At 34.1% G+C, this 16,785-nt stretch overlaps 1 protein-coding gene across 1 annotated transcript in view; it reads right to left on the reverse strand.

Moving 5' to 3' along the window:
- ADGB (androglobin) overlaps nucleotides 1-16,785 on the reverse strand; it is an 85,435-nt gene that overhangs the window by 47,827 nt on the left and 20,823 nt on the right. The window contains exons 9-12 of the mRNA XM_054279029.1: nucleotides 14,095-14,189; nucleotides 11,570-11,744; nucleotides 10,755-10,845; nucleotides 7,927-8,071 (exon numbers count right to left, since the gene is read on the reverse strand). Of these exons, the coding sequence (XP_054135004.1) occupies nucleotides 7,927-8,071; nucleotides 10,755-10,845; nucleotides 11,570-11,744; nucleotides 14,095-14,189 (506 nt within the window). The remainder of the gene's footprint in view (nucleotides 1-7,926; nucleotides 8,072-10,754; nucleotides 10,846-11,569; nucleotides 11,745-14,094; nucleotides 14,190-16,785) is intronic.

Raw genomic sequence — 16,785 nt, forward strand, 5'->3', positions numbered from 1 at the left:
ATTATTTTGTGTGAGAAAATACCTGATTTGGGGCAGTCCTTCCAGAGACAGAAACAAACTGGTAAGTTATCATCATGGATTTGGGCTGGGTTTTTAAATGAAAAATAAAAGTAGCAAATTTCATCATAATACCTACGTACATATCAGCAACAGAATGATGTTTTTCTAGAGAAGTACATGTCACATGCAATGTGAGATAAAAGCTGTTTCATACACCACTTCACTATTAAAACAATGTTTTTTGATATTACTGATTTTTGACAATAAAGTAAGTTTTATTCTAAGAACTGATATTCATATTCTACAACTGATTCAATTTTTTTCTGTTTCCATTCTTGAAAAAGATACTTGAAAGAGGAACTCCTTTTCCAACAAGCATTTCTTGCTGTGCAAGTGACAGGACACAAATGTAATTAGCAAGAGCATCCTTGATTACAATAGCATCTTTTGTTTTCTATCACTGTATAAATAAAAAGTAGCGTCTTTACTTCATGCTTTTGGCAAAGGACTTTATCCTGATCAACCCCAGCTCCAAGCTAGGTTTGTTGAACTAATATGCATGCAATATAGATGCGGACACTTGAAGTTTAAATGAAGTTAGCCTGCCTTTCAGAATGTCCACTCATTAAATTTACAAATACAGGGTCCTAGTCTTTGAGAGATTAAAATCTTAGACTTAAAAACATGTGCCTAGTCATCCTTCCTTCTGACTGCCCCCTTGTCTGCAATATGACATACACTGAAATAGTCACTTCTACCTCTTTCATTTTCTTTTGTGAAGTTGGGCAGGAGAAAGAAATTGCACAGTTTCCAGCTTACTTCCTATTTCAATGCAGTATGACTAATGGCTTAGCTGGACTAACTTTGCCTTTTCAAAGGCAAATATTAAAGCCTAAAAAAGCTTTTACAAACAAATTTCCAAGCTTCCTTTCATCCCAGGTCTCCCTTTACCCAGATTTGCCACCCAAACTCCTCATATATTCCCTCATGTATCTCCACATGTGTTAAAGGTGCTGATGCTGAAGCTGGTAGCACTGACCTGGCCAGCAGCTGGACATGCATAGTGATTTTCTGTTCTGCACTTCAAAGAAGAGCTGTGGGAGCTGTGCTGACTTAGAGCTTTTATGCTTTTTCAGTATAATCAAGAAATATATTTTGAGGGGCAGACAGACATAATTTAGACAGTCTGAGTTAGCCTGGATAGCAGGTCACAACAGTACCTAAACCTTGCACAAGGCGATTGTGCTGGAAATCCAGGTCTGCCTCAACCCTCCTATTACAGACTACCCTGCATGCACTATGTGAAGGGACCCATGAATGCTTCCTTAGAGGAAAACCTCATGGCTTCCTACTTTAATTTCTAGCCCCAGTGAAAGGCTTCCTGCACCATTTCACAAAATCTCTATGGGCTCAGGACATGGGAACAGGCTCAGGCAAAATTTTAGGTGTTTGATACTCTCTGAATTAACAAAGGAAAGAGCTGAGCAAATAAACTACGGATTTAAGAGTCTCTATCCCAAAGCTGGAAGTGGCAAATAATTTAATACACATAATTTAACTGTAATATTGTTTATTATGGAAATTTGGAAGTCCCATTTTTGCACAGCACTAATCTGAAATTCTATTCTGAGTCTGTTATGGGCTTTTGTGTTTTTTTGATGTTTATGAGTCAAAGCTGGGGACAGACCTAAAATTAAGAGCAAGTAAGAGAAAAATTAAGACACTGCTGAAATTGTTAACACTTGGGTTAAGAATTTAGTAATGGAAATATATTGTGCTTTACAGTTATTTTTAAAGATTAATTTATTGTTTTTCTATGAGCTGAAAAGAACACATCTTGCAAATATCCATGTACTTCAGCTCCTGTTTGCAGAACTCAGTACACACAACTGTTCAGAACAAGTCAAGCTATGATCACTTGTCATGTCCCATTGAGAGTCATGTCTCAGCATACAGGTATGAAAAATCACATGGACTATCTCTTCCCTTGAAAATGTGATTTCAGAAGTACACATGCACAGAGCTGTCATATTTCTCCATGTGAACCTACAACTGTCAAAATTCCAATGTTGCCAAATTTCTTGTGGGAGTCACAGGACTTACCAAACAGATACATGTCAGCTGCACAATTTATTGAGTTTCTTCTCAGAAATTCTGGGCATGTCCAAAGCATAAAAGGTATGAGATCTACTGTATAAACCTTGGAGACTGCAACATCTGTCCAACAAGTCTAGCACTTTCTGCCCAATATACTGCTCATGGAGAGTACACATGATCCACACTTCTAGTACGGACATGAGGTAGCTTAAAATAGAGTTACTTTGTCAGTGCTAACAGTTGGCAGCAGGAAAGCCTGGAAAGATACAGAAAATCCTCAAAAATGGCATCAACAGAATTTCCAGTAAAGGAGAAGGTGCCCTGGAAAATCTGGATTCTTAGTAGCTTCATGCAGTCTGAGCTGTGAAACCAGTCTAACCACAGCTGTGTAGAGACTCCCTAGACTCATTTACTCAGTTTTTGGAGCACAAGCATAACACAGTCAAAAGCTGCCTGCTTTTTCAGTGGTACAGGATGTGTTCATCTACCTAATTCTCACTGACTTGGAGACAACTGGAGTGTCAAGAAAGTTCTCATTCTTTTATACTATTGCTTCATGCACTGTGCCTAAGACATTGGCACAGAAATAGAAAATAAAGTAATTTTTCCTCCTTAATGAACACACATTGTCTGAAAAGTCAGCTCTGCTGCCACAGTATCTTATAAAGAAATAAATCAGAAAATACTTAGATCCAGCTGTGAACACGGAATGATGCACACAGATTCGGGAAGAAATAATTATTCTTCTTCCTTCAATGAATGGCAAATATGAATGAAAATTCTGTAGATGACTTAAGAATCTAATTTATCATCTCTTAAATTTCATAATCATTAGTGCATATTAGTAAAAAATAATGGTAACTCATAAATTTATAGCTATCTTGCTATGTTCAAGGTTTCAATTCATATTTTTCAGCCTCCTTACATTAGCTATATTTTTATTTTATTCAAATCTAACACAAAATAAGTTTTAAAATTTATCTGATATTCTTATAAAAACAGTTGCCATTTCTATTGTACAAACTATGCATGGCAAAACTTAACACACAAGTTATTCTGTGAAAAACAGCAGTCTTCTTAAAAAAATAAACTCTCTGACTCTAAGTGCACGTGAAGGAATAAAGTTTTAGGTACACTTTTTTAAGATAAAAAATCCCTTTCAATTCCTTCAAAATTACAAAGATGACCAAAAATATTTCTTAAGATCTAAACCTGTATTAAATTTCAAGGTTTAATGTTGACCTGGGAGTTATATCGTCAAAGGGTTTTGCATCTACAGTCATTTGGGGAGTCTTTTTTTTTATTTCTCAGTCACAATGCTCACTTAATGGAATATCAGTTTTCATTTTACCTGTAATAAGAGAGTAGGTAACAGAGGTGGGTTTTGAAAAAAGGAAATGTTACAAAAGAACAAACATCTGCAAAGCTGTACCCAAACTGAGATATAGAAATAGCTTAAAAATACTGGATTATGAATTTGTCACCTCTTTTACTCAGCCTCTAATGTTGAAGCTGCCCAATATGCATGCGCAAGTAGATAATTGTGGGCCCATTAAAGTGTCTCTATACTACAAATGTCTAAATTCCTCTTCTCAAGTCTCTCTTTTCATTTATGTGCCTTATATGTCATGTGTAATTTTTCCCTGAAAATACTAAGCAGGGAATTTCCATTTTATGCAGGGTGAAGTAATTTTCAAAATTATAACATTTGTGAGGAAAATAGATTTGTTTTATTTCCGACCTAGCTCTCCTGGTGACTCAATACCAATACAACACAAGAAGGATTGGAGAGAAAAGAAGTAAAAGCTTGTTATGACACATCAGTCAGTAACTTTTATGGGGAACACGAAAAAAGCACACATGAGCATGCAAATTAAATAAAATGGTATCAGTTGCACACAAGAAGATAATGGACTGAATTAAAAAACATGAAAAAAACATGAACATTGAAGAACAAGTTTTTTGTATTGTATCACTGGGAGAGTTTGGAGACTCTAACACTTTTGTGCTAGAAATTGGCATTGCCAGGGAGCTTGACACTGAAGAGGCCACAAAGAGAAATATGAGTGTTCTGCTTAAGATGTATGAACATAGCAATCAGTTCAGTATATTAAATTATCTACTAGCCTTTGCACATACTGATGGTAAACATATTCTGGTTTTCTTGCTTTGCATATCCTAAACCAGAACACATAGAGCTTTATTCTCAATGGAATTGGAGATAACTTCTATCAAAAAATTCATCTCAATGAAGAATATTCAAGTAGGCTTTTGAATGGCAGATCTACAAGGAAACATCTATCTACTCCAGGATAATCTTTTTCTCGGAAGCATTTGACAAAATTACTGTTGCAGAAATCTGCAAGACTGTGCAATTTATATATGATGACAGTTTTGGTTTTTTCCTGGCCACAAAATACTTTCACATGGATTTCAATGTGTGCTACACTTATAAATTACTTACCTTTCTATTGAACAAGCATAAAAGAGAGTCTCTCCATATAAAAATTTGGCTCTAAGTTATGGAGTTTTTTTAAAAAATTGACAAAATGCTTTTTCTTAAGAACAGTGATTCAAGATCAATTTAACTGCCAAAATTAGCTATTTTAAAATATTTTTCCCTAGTGCAAATCCAAATGCTACCAGGACCATAAAATCAATGAATGGGAAAGTCATAGCAAAAAAAAAAAAAAATTGAAAAATTAAATAATGAAGCATTTTTATATTTTAATATGATTATTTTAAGGACATGAGGGATAATGGCATGTCTTTCAACTTCATATTTTTCAAAGAAGGTACATCTAGCTCCTAGAATTTTGTCTTTCGTGTATCACTTGTCTCTGTTTCTGTGACAACAGACCTTAGGAACAGTGAATCAGATATTCAGTAAAGTTACTTCATGCAGTTTACACTAGAGTGAATTGAAATATGCCAATTTAAACTTGTTGAGCATCTAGCACTGCAGCTGACTGAATTTCAGTCAGCTTAAAGCATAGAACTGCTGTATCCATAAGATTTACCAAATCTGTATCAAAGGTTTTAAAGCTGATGTCTCCTGACTAGTAATCACACAGTTTAAAATGGAAACAAAGTTATTCACATTCAGTATGTTGCAATAAAAAATTCTAAAAAATAGCAATAATAAAGTGAATTCAGGATATCAAAGTTTCTCTTTCAGTGTTTGCTTTTTTAATTACTAATTGATTTGTTTTTAAAAAGTATACATTACTATCTCAAGTTTAAAAACTACAGAAGGCAAGCTCATCCTTTATGAATTTGCGAGAGGTATCCACACAATTTTCTTAATGAAAAGATTTAATATATGAAATAAAGAAGATTGTCCTCCAAGTTAAAAACCATTTTCTTTTCTAATCTGTAAAAATGAAGTTCTCCTTGCATACTCTAGCTATTAACAGACATAGAATTTTCAACTGAGGTTTAAATTGAGACAAAAGTAAAGTTCATGTACAAGTCAATTAGCTGTTCATAACTTCTTACATTCCATGCCTGAATCAGATTACCCTGCCTACATCACATTCATGTCTTCTTCCAACCATTCCAGTTTTATCATGTATTTTCATACTTGCTCTTGTGTCTCCTTGATTGCATGTCCTACTGTAATAGATCATCCTTCAAATCACTCTTGGACTAGGGGAGAAAATCTAAGCGATGTTTCACACTCCTTCAATGCTTCCAGCACATAAACTTCTATTAATTTGTAACTAGCCAAATCTATATTTGTACACCTAGAGACACCTATGAAAACAATAATTATTATGTGCTATAAGATGCTACTTTGCTTTATGTGATTTTATGATACTTTTATTTCTAATCATCTGTCCTGTTCATGTTGGATATTAAGTTTTGCACTTTTAAGATTGGATCTAAGAGTGAAGAGGGGGGAGAAGAAGCACAGAATTTGCAGAAATTGCGCTTGTTGGTTTGCATTCTTTCTTCTGGTGCGTGTTGTTTGTAGCATGGACAGTGAGAAAGAACTTTATTTTGCTTTTAGTTAGTTTTTTTGCTAGCTGAAACAGAGAGTTTTTGCACTATAGCATGGTTTTGTTTTGTTTTTTTTTGGAACTGTCCAAACTGATTTTGGATTGAAAATTTAGAAAAAATTTTGGAAGCTCACACTGTGTCCCACTGAGGCCTGGGATGCAGCATGTTCCAGAGCAGGAGAGACTGAAAAGAGACTGAGCAAGCTGAGCTACAGCCAGCAAAAAGGATTTTCTGAATTTTCCATCTCTTCAGAACAGCAAGTGGTTCCATTGTTCAATATTATTCATTTTTTTCATATTTGTGAATACTTTGCTTGTTAAACAGGTTTTTTCACTTTTCTCCAAGGAAATCTTTCCCAAACTGGTGGGGAGGAGAGGCCACTTGAATTTGTTTCCAGAAATACCTCATTTCAGAGGTTTTTTTCCAAATTTGTCCCAAACCAAGACATACTTACCTTTTAACCCTTCTGCTTTTTGTAACGATTTTTATATTATGCCATTATTAAAAACACTTTTAAAGGTAAAGTACTATTGAAGTACTAATTAGGCTATTGTTTATAAAATGCACACAAAATACTGAAGAGCTAAATATATCACAGAATCACAGGTCATAGATATATGCTATTGTAAAGCATTCTTCTTCACTGCAGAATTGCCTTATTTTAAAATCATTAAATCCACTAATGATAACCACACATGTACCTTATCTAAACACACAGCATACATATAGATCTGAAATATAAAAATGGTATGAGGGTACTCTGCAGAGGAAATATAAATAGACACTCCAAAAATTACATAGAAAATTACCTCCCATTAATTTAAAAATTTAAAGACAAAAGAGAAATGCTATCAAATGATCTTCTGAGTAGTGTTTGCTGCAGTCAGAATGAAATTGAAGAGATGCGGGCTCTTCCATATTGAGTTTCTTTGTACGTATTGAGCAAATGAAATAACTTCAGAGGAGTTCTGTTTGCTTCTTTTAAAGTGAGTATTTAAGTCTTTATTTCTCTATGTTGCCCACTATTTCCCTATATGAGATATTTTTTCATGAAATGTATTGTTCAGAAAGTCCTTGAAAGCATCATTTTTTCTCTGTTACACATGTAAAATTTAAATATTAGAAGGAGCATTTTGTTAAAGATTTATCTAAAAGCAGACTATGGTAGCATATACACATTCCATTTAAAAACAGAAATAACAAAAAGCAATTACAAAAATCAGTAATTACAACTTTCCAAAGTCATCCTGGTAATGACTCATTAAATTTATGTAAGATTAATGTTATCTATCTTGGAAAACGTCATTCCCTTGCAGAGTTGCACAGGAAGCGTAAGCTTCTGGCTTACGCAGAAGTCCTTCCATTTGGTCTTAAATGAGGATGCCATTTTAGGGCATGTGTTAATAAAGTTTACATTTTTCTAGTCACATGCAAAGGTACATCCTCCTCTACAGTCAAAATAAACTACTCATAATATAAAGTAATATTTATTTAAGACACTGCAGACTATCTTCCTAAGATACTCCCATCAAAAGGATTTTAAAGAGCGAAACCAAGACAGTGTTAGCAATAGAACTTTTATAATGTGAGGGAAAATCATAAAAAAGAAAGTTGAAGAAAAGGCACTAAGAAAGATTTCCCAAACAGTACACATCAATATAACTATAAAGTGGAAATGATAAGGAAGTTAGTTAAATAGCAAAGGAAAAAGCTTTCCGAAATGTCTTTGAAAACATATATTTCAGTATTAAGTAGTTTTATTTTAACTTTCCCTCTCCTTTGTAATATAAAATTAGGTCAAGTTTAATAAAATAGAAATACTATTACCTGAGAATAATCTTCTGCATTTGAGTGTCTCCCATTTTGATTCATATCCCCATTACTGTCACTTTCATTTTCATCAGTTTCAGTAACAGAAGCGAGATGGGACATAGACTGAAATCCTTTTTTGAGGATAGACTTTGAAACGTGGCTATATAATAAAAGACAATGCATACACTTTAATCCATACATTTTCTTTCAAATGACAGTCTTCATAACTATTCTTAACAGAATTTTGTCAAAATAATTTGTGTTTCCTTTATTTTGAAAGATTCCTAGGGCAGCACAGAATCTGTATCTTCATATATTTCTTGTCATTACTGTTTGGCACTACACACAAACCTATGATAGAAAGACCTTTTAACTAACCCTCAAAAAAGTAAAATCCAAGCCAGCTGAAAACTAGATGATAATGTCAGAAGTGAATAAATTACTATGGCCCCTAAACAAGAAAAAATACTACTTTAATGGATGTAAGAAAAAAAGTAAAATGTTTTGTGTCAGAATACTTTTTTTCTTTTCCCTCAAAATGGGTCTCCATAGCTACCAGACCCCTAAAACACAGGATAACCAAGGAAAACTGTGCAGGCCTATTCTGGTACTAGCAAAAGAAAGCTCTGTTGCTGACTTCACTGGAGGCAGGAGTAAAAACTGAAGGAAATGTAAGTAACTCTTTGCTTGTTAAGTGAAGAACGAGAAGAACAAGACCAAAACAATTTTGCATTCATGCTAATTAGACTTAAGTGTGTAATTGTGCTATTACAGCAATAAAGAACAAATTAAAATTCAAGCATGTATTATCTAGCCTCCTTTCTAAGGACTGAGATAATGAAAGATCAAGATCTTTTCCAGCAACAGTCAAAATTATTTCCCTTTTAAATGTTTCAAAATAATTTATTTGAAGAAAAGGAAAAGATTAAAAAATTTCAGTCCCAACTGTGTATCTAAGTCCCTTATCTTATTTAAACAGCTATTTTGCTTGAATGAAATATTAATACCTGCTATATATTTTTTGGCTACTACCTGTTAATTAAATCACAAAGATTAAAGTAGAGAATTGTCATGGAAACTTAACACATTAAATAAACTATCCTTCCCCAAATGGGGTAAGTTGACCATGAAGCAATCTATCAAACATAAAAGAACAATATAAAATCTGTTAAAGTGCAAATACTTCAACATCTTCAGTATCAAATCTCTCATTACATTGATAGCCTGTTAATTGCTTAGAGCAATTATAATATATTTCTACTCCTGCTGTTTGAAAACAAGCAGTAATTTAAGTACTTTAAACTAACAAAATGCAACTGTACCAGCAAAACAATTACATTCCCAGAATATTCCAAGGTCATGTCATCCATGGGAAAATGCTGCTGTTCAATGAAAATTACAAATATCTAACTGGCTTATTATTAGTCTGTCATATTATGATAATCAAAATGTAGAACCTGCCACCTATTAGTAATTTAGTCAGTTTATTTAGAGATGTACTCAGCAAAAGGTGTACACACCCTAAGAAAATACACAGATGTCCAACAATTTACAACCTATTGTTAGACTCAAGTCTCAAGAAAAGGCATATCCTCCAAAACAACATAAATCTTTCAGTGAACACTGGGTATAAGACACATTCAATTCTTCATGACAGAAGCTCAATCAGAATAAGAGAGACAGGATGAATAATTCTAGACCTTGTCTGAATGTTCACATCATAAGCTGAAGCCTGACAGAAGTGCATTATGCAGTGTGTCCCAGGGAAAAACCCACAGCTCTGATACATTTTATGGTAATCTTTCTTTTCTCGTCAGGGAGCAAGTATTATTCTGAGCATGGAATATTAACAAGAAGTCATGCATACAACAATTTCTGAAACTTCTCTAAGACACCCTGTACAAAGACTTTAGTTTTCAAGGGTTTATAGGACTTCCAAACAGTCTTCCAAACAAGGCATTTATACAAAGCTGTGTTTTGACCATGAGCATTTTCACTTGCACTCTCAGGCCTATTGTAACAATCATGAACAGAGAACAGCCTCTTTTATTCATAAACATTAAGTGTTCCATATCAAACCTGTGATGCCTATGAAAACACTGACTGGCTAGCCAATTATTTCCTTGTAATATGTTATAATTAAAAAAGACCAGTAGTTTGAAGAAAAATTTGAAATACTTCAAAGAATATTCTTATTTCTGGCAGAAGTAATCTAGCAAAAATTCTACATCCTTGGGCCCACTGGGTAGAGAATCTGGCAATGTGTCTCTGCCTGACAGCATTCCCTGTCCTCCAATGTCAGAAGCCCTGAGAAGTGTACATCTACCTAGGGAACTGTCTGTCCTGGATGTGACAAGTTTGCATGTCCACTCCCTGGGACACCTTCTCAGCAGTGCAGACATGAGCAGATTGTAGGGAGAAAAGCTAAGCCCAGAGATTCACATCCCCAACAGAAGTGTGTGCTGCACTCCCAAAACAGGAATTGTTTGTAAGCCTCAAAGACTGGAGGGTGAACACAATTGTGTATGTATGCACCTGTGAGCCTGATTTCACCATCTTGGGATTAGCTAGAGAAAGCTGTTCAGAAGTTTTTAGGTGTTTATTAGCATTTTGTAAGCATCTAGTATACAAACTTAGCTGTTGTATTGCCAATATGGATCCTAAATGTACAGTTCACTGATAGGTCCTTAATTACACGACACCAATACATCAACAGAATGCTTTCTCCTGAAGTGCTTCAGACATGATCTGAGCAGTTTTCCCCTGTGACACAAGTAAAGAGCCATTGCACTTTCACAATACACTTTCACAATGCTAATGCTGAAACTACATTATATACTTACGTGTTCGTTGGTATTTTGATAATATCCAATTTGTATTTAAAAAATAGGCTAGCAATCTCAATGAATTTTTCAGGTTTCTCTACCACAGGCTCTGGGAAAAAAGCAACTTGTTAAATATTTACATTCATAAAAGTAATTAATACTATTAATGTTGAGAAATAATTTCCAATGGGGACTTGTCACCCCTAAATAATTTTCAAAGTATTATCATATGCACTTGAAGATAACAGAAAACACAGGAGTGGTTCTAGGTGACATATAATGAAAAAATAAATGCATTACACTCAGTTCCTCAGCCTGCAAAGTATTAAATTATGCCAACTTATATGCAAGGTTGTCCAGGGTAGCTCAAAACAACTATGGCAGCACTTTTTGCCTTTGCCAATTTCCTCTTTCTTATCCCAGTATACTTTGCTAGCCTGCCTGCAACACTTTCATGCTCAAGCTATCATCTCATATCATGCATCTAACTCCATTTTGCAGTACAGACAACCCTAGAAAAAAATTACTCTAAACCCGTGAGTTGACGTAGCAGGACTAGTCACATACTTTAAATTTTTAAAAGGTGTTCAGAAGCTTTCATGGCTCTGCTTCAGAGAGCTTCTGTGTTATTTTGATAACATCCTCTCTTCATTTGCTCCACTAGAGTGCTTTTTTCAACATAAATTAAGACACTTAAAGCATGTAGGAAATATGGCTAAGAGGAAGTAATACAAAGTTGAGTTCAACTGAAATTAAGCTAACAGATGATAAGTATGGTCCTGAAATAATTAAAATGTAATTACAAATTTATTTTGGAGTTTTAGCAGACAGACCTGGGGGTTCACATTTCAGAACAACTTCCTTTTTTGGACGGAAAAGCTTCCAAGGAGGAAGTGCTGGTGGTTCTGGAGGTGCTACCAGAGGACAGGACCTTGTTCTAGTTATCAGGACAGGATGGCTATGTATATGGCAAAGCCCATATTGCCTCATCTTCTCTGAAGAATCAGCCTACAAAACATGGAAGGACAACCTGACTGGCTCAGATCTCCTTTCTCCTCATATTGGTGTAACAAACAAGAACAGTATGCACACAAAGGAATGTAATAGCTTGTATAACAAATAAAATTAATATAGTCAATCTGGCAAGACTATCCAAAAACATGCTGATTGAAATTTGATATTCAGCACCAAAAGTATACTTAGAAGTGTTTACAAGCATTTTACTTTTTATAATAGATTCACCACTTCTTTAACTTATTTATATAACCATAACATACAAGTGAAGAGAATGAATATGTAAGAAAACAATAGGCACAATATTTTATTTTGAATAATAATCCTTAAAAACACTTTCTGGGAGAAAAAGTCCTTACTCCATGCTGAGTTTATAGAGTGTTAAAATTCTAAAATCAATTGTTCTTTTAGATAATTTGTAAAAATTCCATAATGTATTGCTTTGAACCAACACAACACTAAAGCTAGGCTTTTTATTTGATGGCCCATTTATAAAACACAATAAAGTTGACCTATATACCAAAGCCCTTAGGAACAGACTTAAGAGCAATTTTAGATGTGGACATCGAGTGGTGCTCTTCCCACTAAAATAATAATGGTCTAGTACTTAACATCACACCTGAAAGTTTTGTTAGAAGACTTTATATATCATTTCAATTTTAAAAGCACACTTTCTTTTACATGCTAAATAAATCACTGATAACTTATTTCTTCAAAATACTAATCAGCAAGTCTCTGATTGCATCTACTCATTTTAAAATGTTCCTTTGGTTCTTTATTTATGAGCTCTGTAGAGAAGAATGCTGTGGTTGTCAGTTAGCTGAAGAGTGGGGAACAATTTAAAATAAAAATGCCAGTTAAAACATCCACAGTATCTTATAAAGATTGAAATGGATTTTGAAGATAACCAGTTAGGCATCATAAAGGAGAATTTATCTGTTGAGTACACTACAGACTTGTATGACTCAATTACTGATTTTTTTTTCATTTTATTTGAGCAAACTAAGACAAATTCAAGACACAACAATCCAAGGAAAACCACACTAGAAAGTAAAGCTAAAAGGGGATCCTGCAAAAATTCATGAGGGAAATTCTGGCACAACTGCAGTCAATGACAAAATTTTTTCCAAGTTTAGGGAGCAACTCTTATCCCAGTGAATTAATTTTCTAGACTTTGTATTAATCAGTGTAGTTTTTGTCTGCCCTTGAATATGGTGGGCTTTTTATCCATAAGAAATCTTCTACACTTCTATATTTAATTTCTGTCCACTTCCATTTTTCTGTCAAGTCTTTACTAAAAAACTAGTTTAGACATATAGATTCATCTGTCTCATCCTATTTGGTCTGCCATACCTCTTTTTCAGTAATCTCTATATCTCAACAGACTGTAGTCGAGTTTGAGACTCAGGGTGTTAAGTTGGCAGGAAAGATGCAAGCCCATGTCCCTGCTTCCACTTTGCTTTTTGACGACTAGCGTTACTTATTATTAGCAAAGAGACAATATTGACTGAGACCTTATATTAAAATTAATTAAAACAATATCACAGATAACAAGTTAATCTACAAAGTTGCCTAAAACACACAGCACAATTTTTAAGAAGAAAATAGTGCAAGAATTAAGTGCACTAAAGCATTTCTGGAAATTTCTTTACTTTATGAAGCTTACCAGTTTCCTGAGAAGGCAGCTTAAAATGTAATGATCTAACTACGATAGATGTAATTTAAATGTACAAAAAAAAAAAAAAAAAAAGGAAGCCTAGTTAATAATCAACTTAAGAAAGCCTGTTCTGGCATTATAAAAAGCTTTCTAAGGACTGTGAGTGACTAAGTGGTCACTAAGCTGCATTAAGGGCTACACTTTTTCCAGCTGCTTTTACCAGTTACAACACTAATGACAGAAATTGATATAAACATGGTATTTCTACAACATGCTATAACAACAAGCAACATACTGGAAAATGCATATCAGGGAATCTTAACTGCAGTCTTCAAAAAATTAAAATTCATGTTTTTCAAGTAGCCCTTAAAATAATTAGACTTTTCATTCAAAAGTATCTCATCATGATACATATTCTAGTCCACATCTAGTCTCTCCCAGGAGACTTCAGCTTCTGGGATCCTGAGGAAAGTGGAGGAAAGCTGAGTAAAATCAGCAAGCTTTGGCAGGAAAATGCATATTCAGAACACAGAAGTACCAAAATATAAATTTAACTGACAGTCATCATCTAGCAGCTGTTTCACTGTGCTAATTGTATTCTTTTAGTTATAACATTGTTGCAACAAAATGAAACACTCTGATAACAAAATAAGTAATGCTTTCCTGTCCTGAGAGCACAGATCTCACCATTCGTGTTAATGAAAAAATGTCCTCTTCAAACAAGTAGAGCGGTGTGCAGACAGCGTACGCCACCACTTCTGGCTCAGGTGGTGGAGGTGTTTCTACACAGAAAACATCAACATGCTTTAGAACAAGGCAAACAGTAAAAAATGTAGCTGCAGCTCACACTAAATTATTGTGCTTTCTCTGCCTTATTTTTATTACTATTTTCTTTGTCTGACTGTTATTTTATTCAAAAGAAGAGCTCATTGTAATGCACTTTGAATAGAAACCATGGACAGAAAAAACAAGTCATTTAAATTGTCAACAGCATTTGCATGTTTTACTTATTTTTCATAAATTAGTAACATAAAATACAATTTTAAAATATGACAGGTCAGAGGTAGCTTTCAACATTTTTTTGTTTTATTTCAAATTTTAAAAATGGTAGATACTAGCATAAAGAAAACAATACATGCAATCCGTGAAGATGAAGCAAAAACATTCTGATTGGTCAGTACCAGTTAAATGCTTCTCACCAGTGAAGGTAAAATTTTATCTTGCCAACAAAAGGATCCAATGGCCAGAGCTCTGGCCATTGCTGCCAAGGGATATGGAGATAGAGATAAGTAATTTTAGAAACATAGTGCCTGTAAACCTGGGTAGCTGCTCTCACTTCTGTCAAGCAGACGAAAAAATGGAGGTAATGATGGCTGCCTCAGAAAGTATGAAGCTCTTATCCCAGACACCTTATAGAATTGTGTGCCTGTAATTCTGCTATAGGCAAGGAATAGAAACAGGGGCACATTCACTTTGTTAACCCCAGAAATCTGTTGCACTAGGCAACCACACGATCATCTCTTACTCTTATCTGTGAAAGAAGCCACTGCTAACTCCTGAATCATGAAGAGAAGACAAAGATGTCTGGTAGTCAGTTCATTCATGCAGAAGGGAAATTAAAAGTCTAAAACATAATACTTGAAATATACATTTCTGGTTTTAACAAAAAGGCATCTCAAAAAGAAAGGTATCTATTTCTCTCTACTTTTCCTTAGTCATCTCAGAAAGTTTGGAGACAAGGCTGGGACACCTGTTTTTCAGCAGAATGTTTTTTAGGAAAAAATTTCTTCACAGAAGGAGTTGTTAATCATTGGAACAGGCTACCCAAGGAAGTGCTTGAGCCATCATTCCAGGAGGTATTAAAACTATATGTATATGTAGCACTGAGGAACATGGTTTAGTGGTGGGCTTGCAGTACAGGTTAACAGCTGGATTCAATGAACTTAGAGGTCCTTTCAAACCTAAATGATTCTCTGATTCTATTCTCATCTAACACTCCAGTAAAATTATCTGTATCTGTCATTGTTCCCTTCAGCTTAACCTCAAATACAGGATAATTTCTAACTATATTTAATAAATATTCAACTGGAAGTTGCACTTAGAATAGATATTTTCTGTGAATTAAATAAAACAAAGCAATCTGCATATAAATGGGCAAGTATCTGGAAAATATGATTTATCAGACCTAAAATCTATGTATTTAGAGGGTATGCATAATTTTATTCTCAAAGTATAATATCATTGCATCTTAAATATTCTTCCAGGAATTCAATTATCCAATTAAATATAGGCTAAAGCCAAGCAAGTGTTATTTTCCAATCGATTCTTAGTTTTTCTCACTGCATGCTTGTGATTCCCATGTTAACCACAGCTCTTGTGTGAGATGTAGGTTTCAACTTATTCAAAAGCAAGGCTATAATTAACATTAATATCAATCCTTACCAATATATCTGATATGTTACAAACACAGCAATATTAGCTATGATGCCCTGCACATTTACAGAACACTATGTGCCACAAGGCATACCAATCTCACTTCAGAAGTATTTCTGAAATAAAAGTATTTACTCAAATACCAGGTGGAATGTAAAGCTGTCATCTTTAGTCCAGATGGGTTGTGAAATAAAATGTTTTCAGGGCAGACAATAAAGAGCAATGAACAAATTATTAGAGCATGCAAATGATTAACCAGACACATCATATCTACTTTAAAAATACTACTACAATACTAGCACATTATGCCAGTAGACTTAAAAATTGCATATTATTTGATCTTTTTTCACTGTCCAAAAAATGAGGTTGAGGTATGCAAATTATTTGGCACCAAGTGTAATGATGGTTAGTGTGCATTCAATATTTGGGGAAACTAGTTAAAACTGATAGCTTGATAAAATTGCATTATTAGATGAAAAATTTTATAATACACAGTACAACAAAACAGATTCAGCAAAGCCTATTATTTCTATCCATCAGTGTGGATATAAGAATTCTGCAGTGCTTTGTTAAAAAATTCTGATTTTATACTTATAAAATATAAGTATGTAAGAATACTTATGTTTCGCACTTGCAGCTTTGCAAATTCTCTTACAGAGAATGAGTACTAAACAACCCAAAAAAAATTCCTCAGTCCCTTTGCGAAGGGAAAGTAAGATTTTAATTGATTGATGTAAAATACACATCCAATCACTTAAAAAGAAAGGTCAGGAATTAAAACTGTTGATTTTAATAGATCTTAACAATTTTTATTTGTTTATCATATGTTTTACATATGACTTGCAAAGAATTTTCTCACTCTTAATGTTTCTTTTAAATATTTATCTACCAAACAAGAGTTGATGACACAGTATAACTTCCCAAGGACTAATGATGGCAGATGAA

This window comes from Melozone crissalis, unplaced genomic scaffold (genome assembly GCF_028551555.1).
Source record: "Melozone crissalis strain CALT ecotype California unplaced genomic scaffold, PUWL_Pcris_2 ptg000027l_1, whole genome shotgun sequence".
NCBI classification, from domain to species: Eukaryota; Metazoa; Chordata; class Aves; order Passeriformes; family Passerellidae; genus Melozone; species Melozone crissalis.